Source organism: Rattus norvegicus, chromosome 14 (assembly GCF_021556685.1).
Source record: "Rattus norvegicus strain SHRSP/BbbUtx chromosome 14, alternate assembly SHRSP_T2T, whole genome shotgun sequence".
Classification (NCBI taxonomy): domain Eukaryota; kingdom Metazoa; phylum Chordata; class Mammalia; order Rodentia; family Muridae; genus Rattus; species Rattus norvegicus.
The window spans coordinates 85,882,192-85,897,850 of NC_141547.1; the positions used below are offsets into that span (position 1 = coordinate 85,882,192).

The 15,659-nt window shown below is 49.9% G+C and overlaps 1 protein-coding gene, 1 non-coding gene and 1 pseudogene across 4 annotated transcripts; all 3 read right to left on the reverse strand.

Moving 5' to 3' along the window:
- Nucleotides 1-4,736: 4,736 nt before the first annotated feature.
- Tbrg4 (transforming growth factor beta regulator 4) lies at nt 4,737-12,688 on the reverse strand. Of its 3 annotated transcripts, none has more exons than XM_087583883.1 (12): nt 12,646-12,688; nt 11,927-11,988; nt 10,276-10,740; nt 9,504-9,827; nt 8,785-8,956; nt 8,381-8,538; nt 7,315-7,425; nt 6,651-6,795; nt 6,111-6,356; nt 5,825-5,936; nt 5,582-5,696; nt 4,737-5,028 (listed from the first exon to the last, which is right to left on the reverse strand). In XM_087583883.1, the coding sequence occupies exons 3-12, from the start codon at nt 10,678-10,680 to the stop codon at nt 4,927-4,929; spliced, it is 1,890 nt and encodes a 629-aa protein (XP_087440009.1). In that variant the 5' UTR covers nt 10,681-10,740; nt 11,927-11,988; nt 12,646-12,688; the 3' UTR covers nt 4,737-4,926. The 3 variants fall into 3 exon arrangements, with proteins under 3 accessions (XP_087440009.1, XP_087440008.1, NP_001012154.1); XM_087583882.1 differs by having other exon boundaries at nt 12,588-12,688; NM_001012154.1 differs by lacking the exons at nt 11,927-11,988; nt 12,646-12,688 and having other exon boundaries at nt 10,276-10,728.
- On the reverse strand, nt 8,632-8,760 carry Snora5a (small nucleolar RNA, H/ACA box 5A; annotated as a pseudogene).
- Snora5c (small nucleolar RNA, H/ACA box 5C) lies at nt 9,132-9,268 on the reverse strand. The gene has a single exon (XR_015637760.1). It is a non-coding gene; the product is annotated as a small nucleolar RNA SNORA5 (small nucleolar RNA).
- Nucleotides 12,689-15,659: the final 2,971 nt, after the last annotated feature.

The window sequence follows — 15,659 nt, forward strand, 5'->3', positions numbered from 1 at the left end:
GGTGACACTTATATATCATGACCCAGGGGAACTGGACTGCTTCTCCAAAATGAAGTCAGCTGTCAGTGCAGGAGATCCTTTCAGGGTACTTTGGTGTGGCCATGTCCTGTGACTAAGTCCAATGGGAAGTTTCAACCCAGTCCAAGTAGGAATGCCAAGGGCCCAGTGCCTTGGGGATGAAAGGAAAGAACCACGACCTGTTAGGGTGAATGGGTGGAAGAAGACAGTTAACAGATACCAGCTAAGGCCATTTGATAAGTCATAGGAATAAGGATTGTGAGTAATGTCTGACAGGTGTTAGACAAGCTGTGAAGCATCTTTGGGGGAGGGGAACACTCCCCTCCAGAGTGGGTAGCTTTGGCTTATCCGGATACACAGGAGTTTGAGGTGGGCTGGCAGGACGGCTGACTGGACTGCTATGCTTGCTGCATAAACCTGGGGACCTAAACATAGAAAATGAACACGGACAAACTCTCCTCTAGCTTACTTCATGCACATACAATGGCTTTCAAGCCCAGCTACCATAATAAAGTAAAAGATTAGGCAGCTGTGACTAAGAACTGTTGAAGCAGTTAGCGACTCTAGACTGACCACCCCAGTGTGCACTACTGAAGTGACAGGTGGCTAGGCGTCCAAACTCTCCAAGACCCGAGTCATTCACAAGTCAGTCACCTGTGCCCTCACCATCATTAACCACACGTAAATAAAGAGACCTGAGGAAATTCTTCACGGGTGAACACCTGAGCAGATGTATCGCACCAGTGATGCTTGTTTGTCTGCATTGCTCCTTGATAGCATTGCGGCCACACCACCGTTCACTAAACACTGGGACCCTGCGTCTCCAGCCTTCCAAACGACTGAAGACAAGTGACTCTCCAGGAGTGTTCCAGTCTTGAGCACAAGACTGACGTAACGCAGCTGGCTAGGTTGAGGGCTAAGCAGCTACCAGGTTCTCAGCTCTCCGATGTAGGAGTGAAGCCGTCAACTGGCTCTGTTCCTCTAGAGAACCCTAACACCCAGAAAATACGGGCACACTCCTGTAATTCCGGAAGATCAGGATCAGAGTTCAAGGTCAGCTTCCACTAACTACAAACAAACAATGCATGAGACTAACGGGAGCTCAGCCACAGGCCTTTAATCCCAGCACTAGGGAGGCAGAGGCAGGTGGTCTGTGAGTCTGAGGCCAGCCTGGTCTACAGAGTCGAGTTCCAGGACAGCTAGGGCTACACAGAGAAACCCAGTCCCCAAAAGCCAAATAAATAGAAAGGAAAAAATAAAAGAGAGCCTAGAAATCAGACAGTATAAACAAACTAACAAACACATCTGTTTGGTTCCCAGGCCACCATCTGTGTCTAAGTCCAGCTCTAGGAGATCAGGCACCTGTACAGTCAGAGACACACGTGTATATACATAACTAAAGCTTTAAAAACAAAATAGTGCACCCTGTTAAACCCAGCACTATGGAGGCAGAGACAGGTGGATCTCTTGGATTTGAGGCTAGTCTGGTCCAAGACAGCCAGAGCTACATAGCGAGAATGTCTCAATTTCCTCTCTCCAAGCCTCCCAAACTGAACGATTATCACCGTGCCACTCACAATCAATCATTCTGAGACCTTGGCCACACACCAAAGAAACAAAAGCCACAAAGAGTGATGAAAGCTATCAGAGACCTACAAGAAGAAACATTTGTTTACTGAACAATTCAGGACATTGATGACTTGCCTCCCCAAACTGTTCAATGACTTAAATGCAATTTCTAGTAAACTCTCACACTTACTAAAACCTTGATGGAAAGACAAAGTAGCTACCATAACAGAAGCCATCTTAAACAAGAGGGCTCAGCAAGCAATTTTTTGAGACATCTCACTATGTAGTCTTGGCTGTCCTAGAACTCGCTCTGTAAATCAGGCTGGCCTTGAACTCACAGACACCTGCCTCCTGTTGCCCAGGTGCCGGGATTAAAGCTGGAGTCCCTACACCTGGCTGCTCAGGCTAGTTCACACTTGCAATCTTCCCGCTTCAGCAGGAATTACAGAGCTGGGATTACGAGAGTCCACCACCATGCCTGCAGTGCTGGGTTACAAGAGTCCATCTCCATACGTGGCCTAAGGCAATTTTAAAGCCACACGGACAAGCATATCAGCCCCCAAAACTCAGAAATAGACGGAAAAATATGCAAACTTTTAACTGAAGTACAAATACAAAAATCAACAAAGGAAGAGGGCTTTTCAACACAGGATCTAGAGTATCTGGACACCTAGAGGCCACACCCCTCACCTCATTCTAAATCTCACAAAAACTGTAGAGTGCTTGCCTGTAGGTGTGAGGGCCTGAGCTTGACCGGAGTGCATGTGTTTCCAGACTTAGCGGTCTGGCTTACTTGGCACAATCCTGGCCAGACACCACATCACCAATAAATACACAACTGAATGAGTCAGAGTGTAAGCAACAGAACGGGATGTGGACAGTGCCCGAGGAGTAACACCAAGGCTGAGCTCTCGTCTGCATATGTAAGTGCACACACATGAACACAGGAGCACAAAGACGAGAGAAAGCTGGGCGAGACCGTTCCTCCACTTGCCTCAGAAGGATTAGAGCTGGGGCTAGAGAGAAGGCTCAGCAGTTAAGAGCATTCGCTGGCTGCTCTTTCAGAAAACCCAGGTTTGGTTCAACTCCCAGCGCCCACATGGCAGCTCACAAGTGTCTGTTAACTCTAGTTCTAGGGATCTGACAGCCTCACATAGACATACATGCAGACATAACATCAATATGCACATTAAAAGAAAAATGAGCGCAAGGCCCTGGGTTCGGTCCCCAGCCCCAAAAAAAAAATAACCAAAAAAAAAAAAAAATGAGATTAGAAAAAAAAATAATGGCTCGAAGACTTAAAGCCCAGTGAAGAGGACTAAAAACCACCAACTATTGATTGGGAGAAGATATTTGCAAATTGCATGCCCAACAAAGGACTAAGACCTATAATCTTTACAACGATCAAACCCACGCTGGAACCGTAGCTCAGCAGTAGAGCACTTACTGAGCGTGTGAAGGATGATCCTGGGTTTGACCTCAGCACTGCAAACAGCCAGACCTCAACACCAACCACTGGGCCATTTCGGAAGACAGACAGGAGGCAAATGCTCATCTGTCACATCAAAGACAAATGCCGCCCAGAACATACCGGTAACTTAAACCCTCATCACGAACAACTTGTAAGAACTGAACAGAGGCGGAGGAGGGCTCAGCTGCTGTTCCTGCAGAGGACCGAGTTCTGTTCTCAGCACCCACACTAACTCCAGGGGAGCTGATGCCTCTGTTCTCCACAGGCACCTTCACTGATGTGCTGCATATACCCACAGAAACACACACATACAAAATCAAAAATAAACCTTAAAAACAAATAGAGGGCTGGAGAGATGGCTCAGCGGTTAAGAGCACCTGACTGCTCTTCCAGAGGTCATGAGTTCAATTCCCAGCAACCACATGGTGGCTTACAACCATCTGTAAAGAGATCCGATGCCCTCTTCTGGTGTGTCTGAGGACAGCTACAGTGTATATAATAAATAAATAAATCTTAAATAAAAAATTAAAAACAAAAAAACCCCAAATAGAAACATTACCAGTAAGACGTTAGGTTGTCATGAACTAGCTACACTAATCCAGAAAGTCTATTTCCAGTTTCCGTCCTGAGTCCCCTGTGTACTACTCTTAGAGGAAGACAGTAGCAGTGAACAGACAGCTATAGGCAGTTAATATGGGCCAGCTGCCCTATGGATCCTGTGGTGACAGCAGTATCTCACAGCTGACTTCTGATGTAGGCACCAGCATGGCTTTGCAGCAGTCCTACCACTGGAGATCTCCAGTTAGCTCAAAAGAAAAGCCAGTGGCCCACATGGCGAGCAGCAGATTTTTATTTCCTTATACACCAGACTTCAACTGGCTTTTCAGCACTACCCACCCACCCCACCTCAACCTAGACAAGCTGTGGCCAGCTGTTCCTTCCTGTAAGCCAGTTCTAGCTGTTTTTCTGCTTTTCCTTCACCTCTGTAGAAACCAACAGTCTGTGCAGGACAAGAGAAGTACTAGGTCACACAGAGGACTTGGAGTGGTGCTTTGGGAGGAAGAACCCTCTTTTTGGGAAGGTAAGAACCCTCTTTGTTGTAAGACTCCCCTTCGGGCAAGCTTATAAGCATCTCCTGCAGAGGATAGAAGGCAGACATCCTGTTGCCACAGCTGCAGAGGACCCAGGGCTCCACTGGAAGGGCGGTCTCGGAGTAGGCTGTGGTAGTCCTGAGAGTGACAGTCTGGCCAAGGATCTTGTTTTCAGCCAAGTGGACTTTACTCTTGTCCCAGAACTAGGGTCTTCCAAATGCCTTCACAGCACCTGTTCCCTTCAGATACTCTCTTAGTGACATGGTAAGGGAGGGAACCTTGCAGGACAGTAACTGCAACTCTGCTATACACTCAAGTACACACACTTCCTGGGAAGCCCAAGTGTCTAGGACCCTACCCATTTAAGGCCTAGGTTTTCTGTCTCTCAAGTCCCCCCTCTGCTGTGCCACACCAGCCTATTATTGGGGAAGTGGAGGAGGAGAGTACACTCGGTAGAATCCTGGAGAGCCAGGGAAGTGGAGGTGTGTGTGTGTGTGTGTGTGTGTGTGTGTGTGTGTGTGTGTGTGTGTGTCCAAAATAAGGGAACGAGGAGACAGATACTACAGAGCCTGGGAAGAGACCCGGCATCCACCAAAACAAGTGATTTATTAGGACCGCCTGCCCTGGGAGCTGCTGAGCACCCCCTACTGTGGCCAAGGTCCTACAGAGAGTTCATCTCGCTGATGGGTGACAACTCTGGCCGGCCCAGCACTCACTGCTGGGTCTGGGTCCCTGAGCCCTCAGGTCTTGAGATGCAGTCTGAACAGATGGGAAAGGTCACTTGGCCAGCTCCTCAGCCACTGCTTTTCGCATCTTGTCCTTGAGGTAGGCGGTTTTCTGCCATTCAGACTTCAAATCCAGCCACTCATAATATGGGACCTGGAAGAAGGTAGTACAGACAGTCACATGGACTGTGGAATCCTTTCCCGCCTTTACATGTCCAGGGGCCCCTCCCACTCTGACAGAGCTGTTGACTGACAGCTTTAAACACCCAGGTCTTGGCCTCAAAGTCCTCAGGAAGAGTGCAGAGTGTAAGGCTATGCACATGGAAAGATGCTGGCTGGCAGGGCAAAGAGATTGCAAACCAGATAGGTCCCAGCAAGGCTACTGAAGAAAATGTGGCAAAGCTATGAAGTTTCTCTTTGCAGGAGACTCAACACGGCACATGTGATCTGAAGCCACACATAGCCACACAGCAGCACAGTTACAGGTCCAAGCCCTAGCTCTAATGGCAGAGCAAGGGATCCCGTGGCTGTACTGAACTTTCAGTGTGATGTGCTCACAGGAGGCAAGCTAAGCTTTTGTGTGCGTAGAGTGGGGTGGGGTAGGGGAGAGGTGCCTAGCTTAGGCCTGAGAGCTGAGTATCCACCCATATCCTTCTAGCTCTAGGGGCTTCTCCCTCTGCAGTGACCCTTGTTCTCCAGGTACTCACATCCACCACTAGGAAGCCTGCAGCCAGCACATGTCGACGGGCCAGGACAAAACGCCCCAACAAGTCCTTGCTTCTGCTGTTGAAGTTGGGGAACTCCCAGCGTAGGAAAGCGATTCTAGCAGGAGACAAGGGTACTTATAAAGCGCGTTCCCGGACTAAGGCCGAGGAGTTAAAAGGCATTTAAGAACAGCAGTGCTGCTGAATCCCTTCCGAGGGCATGACCAGGGATCTCTGGCCACATACCTTTTAGCTCCCGGGGGTAGTGGCTGGTTCCCAACTGGCTGGGCAAGGTGAGGAGCAACAAAATCTCTCAGGGGCAGGAAGTGGCCCTCAGCATCCAGCAGCACCTCTGCATCTGCAGGGGAACAGGATGAGCCTGGAGGTGAGGCCTCAGACACCCCACAGTGTACCCACAAGCAGGCATTAGAGGGAGGTACCCGCTGTTCTCTGTGCTGCTTCTTGCTATACCATGCAGGGTTACAAAGGGCCTGTTAGACTAGACCCTCTCCCAGCGGAAGGGAGCCCTTACCCAGCACCCAGCCATACTGTGTGGCCACCTCCAGGCTGCCTGTGTCATTGTTCCCCAGCAGTGCCTTCAGTGCGTCTTGCAGCTCCTTCTGTAGGGGTGTCATCTTCTTGTTGGAGGGTGAGGGACTGGGGGCTACAGCTGAGGCTGGCAGGAAAGGGCCTTTATATTCAGGGTACTCCAGCAGGGCAGTGCTGTTGATGTGGACCAATTTCTGGAAGGTACTCTGGTCCTTTGGAGACTTGCTCTCTGGGGGAGGAGAGAAGGTAGGCTGATGTACAGTACTGGGTACAGAAAGGGGGACCACAAGACATAGAGTAGCATTGGGAGCTCCCACCCCGTCTTAGGCTGGTGTCCCACAGTTAAGCTTGTAGGCCAACTGCAGGGAGTGGTCGGAAAAAAAAAAATCACAAATCACGAGGCTGTGCTTTGTGTGCTCTGCCCTCTGTCTCTGCTCTAGTGTCTTCCCTGGCTGGTAGAGCAGAAGGCCTCCATGTTCCATGGGAGTGCATGCCCATGCTGTGTGCAGGAGAGCAGTCTCACCTAGAAAGCGTGTGTGGAGCCCAGGATGGAGAACTGTTTGCAGCTCTGCTACCTGCACTTGCTGTAGCACACACAGGGCCCACACCAGGTCCACCTGCAGGGCTGGCTCCAGGCTCCCCAGCACGGAGTCCAGCTTCTCATGCACCTGAGCAAGGAGCACAGAGAAGAAAGCAGGGTCAGCCAGCGACCACAACACCCTAGGAAAGTCTGAAGCCAACCTGTGTTCTTGACCTGCCATACTGGAGCGAGGGACAGCTACTGGAAAGCAAGACCAAAGTCCTGACTTGGTAAAGCCCACACCAACCCAGGCTGAGGTATAGGAATCTTCCTCAAGCCCGGAGCTGTTTGTTTAGCTATTTCACTCACACCCTGCCCACGAGCAGGGACCCAAGGTCTCAAATCCCTCGTGATAGTCCCTAGTGGGCACTGTGATGAAGGAAGAATGTCTGGGCAGGTCACCTAGGTGTCCACATAGCTGCTGCCCCTGGCTGGCTGCCCTCAAAATCACCCCAGGCAATGTCCCAGTAGTTTGCATGTTCTCCAGTGGTCTCTGGGATGCTGCCTATTTCTCCAAGTCAAATGTTGTGCCCACTCCCAACCCCCACTCTAGGCAGTAGCCCGAGCCCTAAGTCAGTGTGTCAGAAGCAGTGTTTGGTGCTCGTACCAAGTTGAAAAACTGATCCTCTTGTTCAGGATGAAAGTTCAGCCGGGCAAAGGCAAGAAGAACGCTGCACAGATGGGACAGGGAGACATCCTGAGCGCTGTTCAGGAGGTGCTAAGACATTAGAGGGACAAAGTAAGGGCCCAGCAGCCATTTTCTCCCTGTCTAGAGCTCAAAACTGTTCACCCAGTAGCAGCTTCAGAGTTCAACTCCCTGACAGTGGCTTTAGAAATTGTCTGCTGGCCACAGGACATGCGCACACAGGCATCATGTACTCATACAATTCTACTCAGAGTGGTCAGTAGTCGGAAATACAGGGGTGTCTCCCCACTTGCTATGGCTGCTCCTTGGGAGGTCCAGAACTGACCAAGGCAGATGTGGATGCTCAGAGCCAACCATCAGACTGAGCTCAGGGATCCCATGGGGGAGCTGGCAGAAGGACTGGAAAAGCAGAGGGGGATTGCAACCCCATAGAAAGAACATTGGCCAGCTGGACCCCCCAGTCCTCCCAAAGACTAGACCACCAACCAAGGAGTGTACAGGGAGGACCCATGACTCTGGATACATATGCAGCAGAGGATGGCCTTGCCTGACAGCAATGGGCAGCCCTTGGTCCTGTGGAGGTCTGATGTCCCAGCATAGGGGGATGACGGAGTGGTGGGGTAGGAGAGGGTAGGTAGGGGAACAGCTTTATAGGGGCAAAGGGAAGTGAGGAGAGGGTGGATATGGGGGTTGTGGAGGGGTAACCGGGAAGTGGGATATCATTTGAGATATAAACGAACAGAATAACAAAAACAAATAAACAAACAAAAAAACCGCAAAGGTGCCTTCCCTTCCTGTGTATAGTCATGGCTGCCCCAAGGTGAATGGAAACAGGACACTCAGGAACCAAACAGGCAACTGCTCTCAGACATTTCCCTTACCATTAGACATTGCCCTCCAAATCAAAGTAAGAGAGAAATCTCTATTTACAGCCCACAAATGAGCATTTCAGCTTGGCTTTGCGTCCATAATAAAGCAGCAGTTCCCAACGGAGGCCTCTACAGATAACCCTGAGGTCCTAACTCACCTGAGTAAAGGCTTCAAACAAAGGCAGGTTGAGCCACTTGAGGAAGGCAAAGGACTTGGCGCAGCGGGCCACCTCTCCAGGCGTCATGCTGGGAATGAAGGGCAGGAGGTCAGCAGCGAGGCGCTGGGCCACTTGGGTTTGGTGGAAACTGAGCTTACCTGTGGGGTGGAGCAGGCACCAGACATCAATGGGGGAGGTCAGTGTCCCACACCCACCGCTCTGCCCCACCCTCGACTTCATATCTAAGGGCTTGATGTCTGTGACTAAATTCATCCTGAACCTGGCATGGGGACAGGGCTCAGCAGTCACAGTTTCTATGGCAGCCTTCTGGGCCAGTGCGTGCCATCGTTAGGACAGGCACTGAATTTGACACAGCTGCAAGTGCCTGTGGCCGGGGCTCTTACCATAGGCGTAGGCCAGGTCCAGGAGCATGCCTTTCGTCATGGGGAAGGGCTTCTGTACCAGGTGGTAGGAAATGGCCCGCAGCAAGGGCACCGACCGCCGGCTCTGGGCTGCCAGCGTCATTAGCACCTTCCGCAGCTCATCAGGGCCAAACTGCTCCACCAGCTCCAGGCACTGTCAACCACAGCCGCGCAGGGATCAGCTGAGGTGGTTGGGATGAGCTGGGGGCAGGGGTCCCATCCAGTGCAGCCCCTGTGAGACAGCAACTAGGCCTGAGCTGACTCAACACAGGCCCGGCTGCACAGAATCAGCCTTCTTGCCTGCCCCAGGGACTCCTAGGCCTGGAGTGCAATGTCTGCAACCAAACTTATCCCTAGGTCCCAAGGGCTGGGGACACAGGGCCCATGAGCAGCAGAGTTTGCTGTCGCAGTCATTTGGGCCAGCTCCCATCATGAGAGGATAGGAACTGAATTTGACTTGACTGCAGCGGAGTAACATGGAAGGAGTGGACAGAGCCATCTGTTCTAGCTAGTAGCCAAGCTGTGCATGAGACAGCTCGGGCCTAACCAGGACCCCTGTGTTAACTTCAGAAGCTGCCCGCCACACTCACCCTTTCCCACGAGATGCCTGAGACCGAGCGGCTTTCAGGGCTCCAATCCCATTTCCCTTCACCCAAGGAACAGGCCCCAAGTGCACAGGAGGCCTGTTCTCAGCCCCATACCTTGTCTTCCAAGCGGTTCATCAGTGACTCTGACAAGTGCCCTGCCATGGTCATCATGGACACCAATGTGCGGCTGTCGCTGATCTCTGTCCAGCGCCTCTCCAGGTGCCTTAGCAGCTCAGCCAGCAGCTCCTTTGAGTGCTGCTCTTTCATGAAGGGGGCACAGGACTCAGCCAGGAAGACCAAGTGCTTATACTTTAGCCTCCGCAGACGCCAGCGTACTTCCTGTTCCACGGACCGCAGCTCCTTGGAGCCCTGAGGAAGCACTAGTGTGTACAGACTTCGCAGCAGCTTCACGAGGGTCCCATGCCAGACAGAAGTTATCTGCACCAAGGAGGACAGGTCAGTACGAAGCCAGCCCCACAGGTATTTAGCAGCTCCTCCTACCCTAGCCTCGCAGGACCCGCTAGCTGAGCACGTCTGAGGTCCTGGAGGCTCAGCTAGCGGCTCCTGGACACACTAGTGCCTCCTGAGAGGACTAATAGGAAGCACAGCCATGTTCTTGAAAACTAGAATAAGAAATGTCTAGAGAAGGACCGGGGATGGCAGTGTACACTTTCAATCTCAACACTCCGGAGGCAGAGGAAGGTGGATTTCTGTGAATTTGTGGCCAGCCTGGTCTACAAAGTGAGTTCTAGGACAGCCAGGGTTACACAGAGAAATTCTGTCTTCAAAAACCAACCTCCTACCCCAGCCCAAATGCTAGGAGCCCTGTCTATAGCTGTCAGTCATCAGTGGCTACTTTCTCCCCATGTACACGGTAACTGCTCACCTGACTGTCAACTAGCCTGACAAGTTGCTGAAAGCGAGCATCCTCTACAAGCAAGGCCTTTTCCTTTGGCTTCTCAGACAGCAGGTAGGACAGCCGGATGAGAATGAGGGCTGCATGATTGTGGTGCAGACTATGATCACCACCTAGCAGTTCCAGCAGCTCCTCTGGCCTGGTGGCTTTCTCAATGAGGTAGTCCACCTCTTGGTGCTCTGGGTAGGGAGTAAACACCTGCTCTTTTCCCAACAACTCCGTCAAGGAACCTGAAGAGGGGGAACTGACGGAGGAAGTCAAAGTCTTACAGGCCACCCCAGCAAGTCTCAGTCGGCCAACTGGAGCAACGGTAGGAACTAGGCGGGTGGCTTCTCTAAGTAGGCATGTGCACTGCTTCATCAGGCGAACTGCCATGATGGTGGGCACAGGGAAGAGGGAGGGAGGTTAAGACTCCTAGTAAGTGATTCCAAAGTCCTGAAAAGAAAAGGGAGTATTACATGAACTTAGAAGATATGGCAATTTTTTTTTTTTGGTTCTTTTTTTTCGGAGCTGGGGACCGAACCCAGGGCCTTGCGCTTCCTAGGCAAGCGCTCTACCACTGAGCTAAATCCCCAACCCAAGATATGGCAATTTTAAACAACTGGTCTCAGTCTTTCCTGTTTTAACACCCATTACATGTGAAAGAGCACTTTCTGAAGCAGAAGTCCTAGGAACTTCTGCTTCAGGACAGTGGTCAGGTATCACCGCTCAGCACTCGGCCTGGGAGGCACCAGGCCTAGCTGCACTTTCAAACTCCCCAGGTCCTCCTCAAGGCTTCCATGATGCAAATCTGGGCACATGCACCTTACACAGTACTAGGTTATTTTGTTTCTAATTTCAAAGGTATCCAGGATCAAAAAACGACTGGCTTAAATATTCTAAGTCAGAATGATTTGGGGAAACTTAGGATCTATAACTCACGTTCCTGAAACTTCTGGGAAAACATGGAACACTGCTGACACGGGAGTGAGACTCTCTAAATGCAGTAGGCTGCCTCACTGAACAACCTGAAAAAAGTCACCCTTTCTTAACTTTTGGATTCTCTCTCTCTGGTGGGAGGGGGTAGAGATGGCTCAGCAGTTAATTGTATTTGCCGTTCTTCCAGATAACCAAAATTCAGTCCCTAGCACCCCATCAAGTGACTCACAACTGTCTGTAACTCCAGCTCCAGGGATCTGACTCTCTCTGGGCTCACATACACAGACATACAAATAAAGAAAAAAAAATTTACTTAGTTAAAAAAAAAAAAAAAGACTACAATTACTTTATGTAGCTAAGAATGACCTTGAACTTTTAACTCCTCTTGCCTCCACCTCCGAGTGCTAAGATTATAGCTATCCAACCACTCCTGGTTTTATGCCCTGCTAAGGATCAAATCTAGGTCTTCATTTGAGCTAGGCAAGCAATTCCGACTGAGCCACACCCCAGCACCCTTAAAAGCAAAAATCGATGGCAAACAAGCCCTAACACCACCCAGAGTCACCATCTTGCCAATTTTAACCCAATCCCTACCGTACAGGCTCCATTTCAATTACTCTTTGCACTTTTATCCCACAGTTCCCTGCCAACCACAGGGTATGGCAAAACACACTTCCTTTTTCTAAGTCCTGCAAAATGTTACCTTCTTCGAGATGCTACATATCCACATGACGCTCCTTTCAACGATTCTGCCAGTCTTGTTCCCTAAGAAGAGACAGGAACCAGGTGGGACAAGTTACTTGGACTTTGCTTAAACCAAAGCAGAAAGCGCCTTAAAATTTTTTCCTGCTTCCGGGAACCGGGTGTATGGCTAGCTTATTTTATTGTTACATGAGCACATTACTGCAGTGGGAAAAAGATTGGCTTAATTATACTTAAAAGGAAACAAAATATGGCTCAGAAGGGGGGCATCTGCCCAAACCCCAATATCCATCATTTACTGAACCCGACAGTAAAGAAGCGCTGGCAAACATTATCGATTTTCAAGACAACTTTAAAGCAATTTAAGCCAAACCTGCGATTAAGTAAGCATCAACCCTGAAACCTAAAATGCAGAGACACGAAAAGCGACTGGCAGGGGACGCCAAGAGTCACTGCAGGTAGCGTAGCTTCCTCGGCTAGGCCTCGTCCAACGCGGGCCGAGGGGCGCGTGCACAATCGCAGGCCGGAAACGAATTTGCAACCGGCCAGCGCCCTTGGGTCGCAGTGTCAAAAGCCCCTTTCCTGGCTCTCCCCACAATAGCCCCGCCGGTTCTTACTAACTGTTGCCCTTCCTAGCCACCCTTCCCGTCTCGGATACCTACGCTTAGAAACCCAGTCTCTCCATGACGCCAGACGGGTGCAGCGATCACCCTCACTGACCTCCATCAGCCGTACCGCCTCCACGCGGCCCGGCGCGCTCACTACGTCACTGGCGCGCCGCCGGAAGCTAGGTAGTCAAGTGCTCTCGGACGGAGGCCACGCCCTCCGCCCTTTCCGGGCAGGCGCCATCTTTGCTGAGCCCAGCCTTCCGGTATTGGGAAGCTTGGTGAGAGGCTCGTAGTGGGAAACTTAGACGGAAGGGAGAAGGTGAATTCTGGAAGGCAGGGTACGTCGGGCCAGAATCTCCTACTTGTGCGGTGTTTGGGTAGCGACTCTAATGTCCGTCCGTCCTGCCCCATTCCCTTGGGCCTTTCACAGGTCCTGTAGGAGGGGCGTGAGTTGGGGCTGGAAGGGGTTGCCAAGTGGCAAATTATAGCTCCATTTGAAGTTCTTTGTGGAAATGCAAGCAGTTTGTCGAGATTAAACAACTAAAGAACATACCATATACAACGGCACATCTATAAATTCCTGTAATCTCAGTAATGGAGGTAGGGGTCTGAGGGCTAGCCTGTACTACTGTCGAGGCTAGCTTGGTCTACATACCGTGGCAGGACAGCCGGGGCCATCTAGAGAGACCCTGTCTCAGCACACCACCGGCAGGACTGAGGAGATAGCTTTGCCCAAAAGAAACAAACTACAAAATGTAGGGCGGTGAATTTCCCTTGTAATCCCTGTGATAGGAAAGTAGAGACTAAATCTCTGGGACAAATGTGTATGTGTGCATGAGGAGATCACAGGAAGACTTGAGGAAATTTGTTTCTTCCATCATGTGGGGTCTGGGAATTAAACTCAGGGCAAATGCCTTTATCCCTAAACTGTTCTAGACAGGGTTTCTCCATGCAGCCTGGGTTGTCTCACTGTGTAGATCAGGCTGGCTTTGAACTCACAGATATTCCTCTCCTGCCTCCAGAGTGCAGGACTAAAGGCATGGGCCACCACCGACAGGGTCCCACTAAGTTATCTTGCTGGCCTTAATTTTGTAAAAAATAAAAAATAAAATATAACTTTCTTTTTTCCTTAAAAATTTTTATGCTTGTAAGAGTGTATTGCTTCTCTTCTTTGTGGCTAAAATCAAGCATAAACTCTAGTTCTTTGCTTAATAAAAGATTGCTGAATTACCCAGGGAAGCTCCTCTTGCTTTAGCCTCACAGTAGCTAGAGACTCTATTGTTACACTAGGATTGCCTTGGTTGTTCTTGTTTAAGAGTCTCATGCTGAATTAAAAACTTAGCTGAAAGAGGTCAGAGATATATAGATATAAAACTCTTCAGGGAAAACACATTTTTAGTATCTTGGATTAAACAGTTTCTTAGATAGGATACCAAAAGCAAAAAAAAGACAAAAAGAAAAAAAAAAGATAAAATGGACCAGAAAGGAGGTGAAAGGTTGAAGTGGTGCATGTACCACCACACCCAGCTGAGGATGTTTAAAATTCTTAGTGCCGGACTGGAGCAATGAAATAAACATGGTTAAGAGCTGGCTGTTCCAGAGCACCCTGGCTGGGTCCCCAGCACCCACACAGTGGCTCCAATGATCTCTTCTGGCTTCTGTTGTCACTGCAAGGTGGTGCACACTCACACCCATACACACAAAATAATAAAATTAAGAAGTTCTTCACATTTTTATCAATAAGCAACCCCTAATTTAAATTGTCAGAGCAACTGGAGAGTTGATTTTTTTCTGCTCTTTCAGAGCCTGGCCTGACTATGTTTCATAGAGATTCCCCATCTCCTCTATTAACTGACATAGTACCAATGTACTATATGGTCATGGAAACCTGAGTAGAGTACTACCGCAAGGTTATACAACCTGTGAGCATGGGCTTCCCCTGTATGGGTTCCCTGTGGCTCCCGACGACTGCGGTCTCCTCGATGTGAGTTACACTTACCCTTACTTGAAAGTTTTGAGAAGGGTCTTCCCAGAGCAGAATAGGAGGTGACCTATTTCTTGGGAGCTAACCATCCCAGACAGTCCAGTGGTGGGAGTCATCTCTGGTTTCTTAGTTATTTTTCTATTGCTTTGTCAAAACACCCATGACCAAAAAAGCATTTAATTAAGGGCTTGCTTACAGTTTCAGACGGTGAGCCCATGACCATTATGGTGGGGCTTGGCAGCAGGCAGCAGGCAGGCAGGCAGCAGGCAGCAGGCAGGCAGGCAGGCAGGCAGCAGGCAGCAGGCAGGCAGGTAAGCAGGAAGACAGGCAGGTAAGCAGGAAGGCAGTAGGCAGGCAGCAGGAAGCAGGCAGGCAGGCAGGAGCTGTAGCTGAGAGCTCAAATTGGTCCACATGCAAGAAGCAAAGAGCAAGAGGCTAAATGGGATTGGTGGGGCTTTTAAGACCTCTAAACCCTCCCCTCCTACCCTGTGACACACCTTCTCTAATAAGGTCATAATGTCCTAGTTTTTCTTGAACAGTACCTCCAACTGCAGACCAAGATTACAATGTATGAACCTATTCAAACCACCTTAGCTGGTAAGCCAGACAGGACTCTGATCTGTGAAGACACAGACTCTAGTCAAGAGAACGGACCTAAGTTTTCTTGTGAAAGGGCTGACCATGCATGGAGTCTCATGTGTTTGCTGTAAAAGTATCTTTTATTTACCCGATGTAATTGTTGTCTCGGAGGCTTTCTGCCTCCGCTTGCTAACTAGGCCTAGTCTTGGAAGCTTCTGGCCGCTGTACAGTCTTATCTAGGCCTAGAATGTTTTCAGCCTCTGAGACTTACTGCTGAGTAATCTCACTCTTTCTAGTCTTGCTGAACTCTGACTGGCTGGTCAACTCAACTGTTCTGGCTCCAAACTCCTCTCCATGTTGACTGATTCAAACTGGCTTTTTTTGGCCTCTTGACTTTTTGTTTTGCTTGGCCTCATGCTAACTTTGGGAATCTGTTGCAATCTTCTGGCTCCTTCTCCTTCTCTGACTTGTTCTGTCTTCACTTGTGTCTAACTTGTTTTCTGTTCTCTGCAACCTGTCTCTATACAACTGTTGCAGTAAAACTGCCTCCTTCCTTTTCTCTG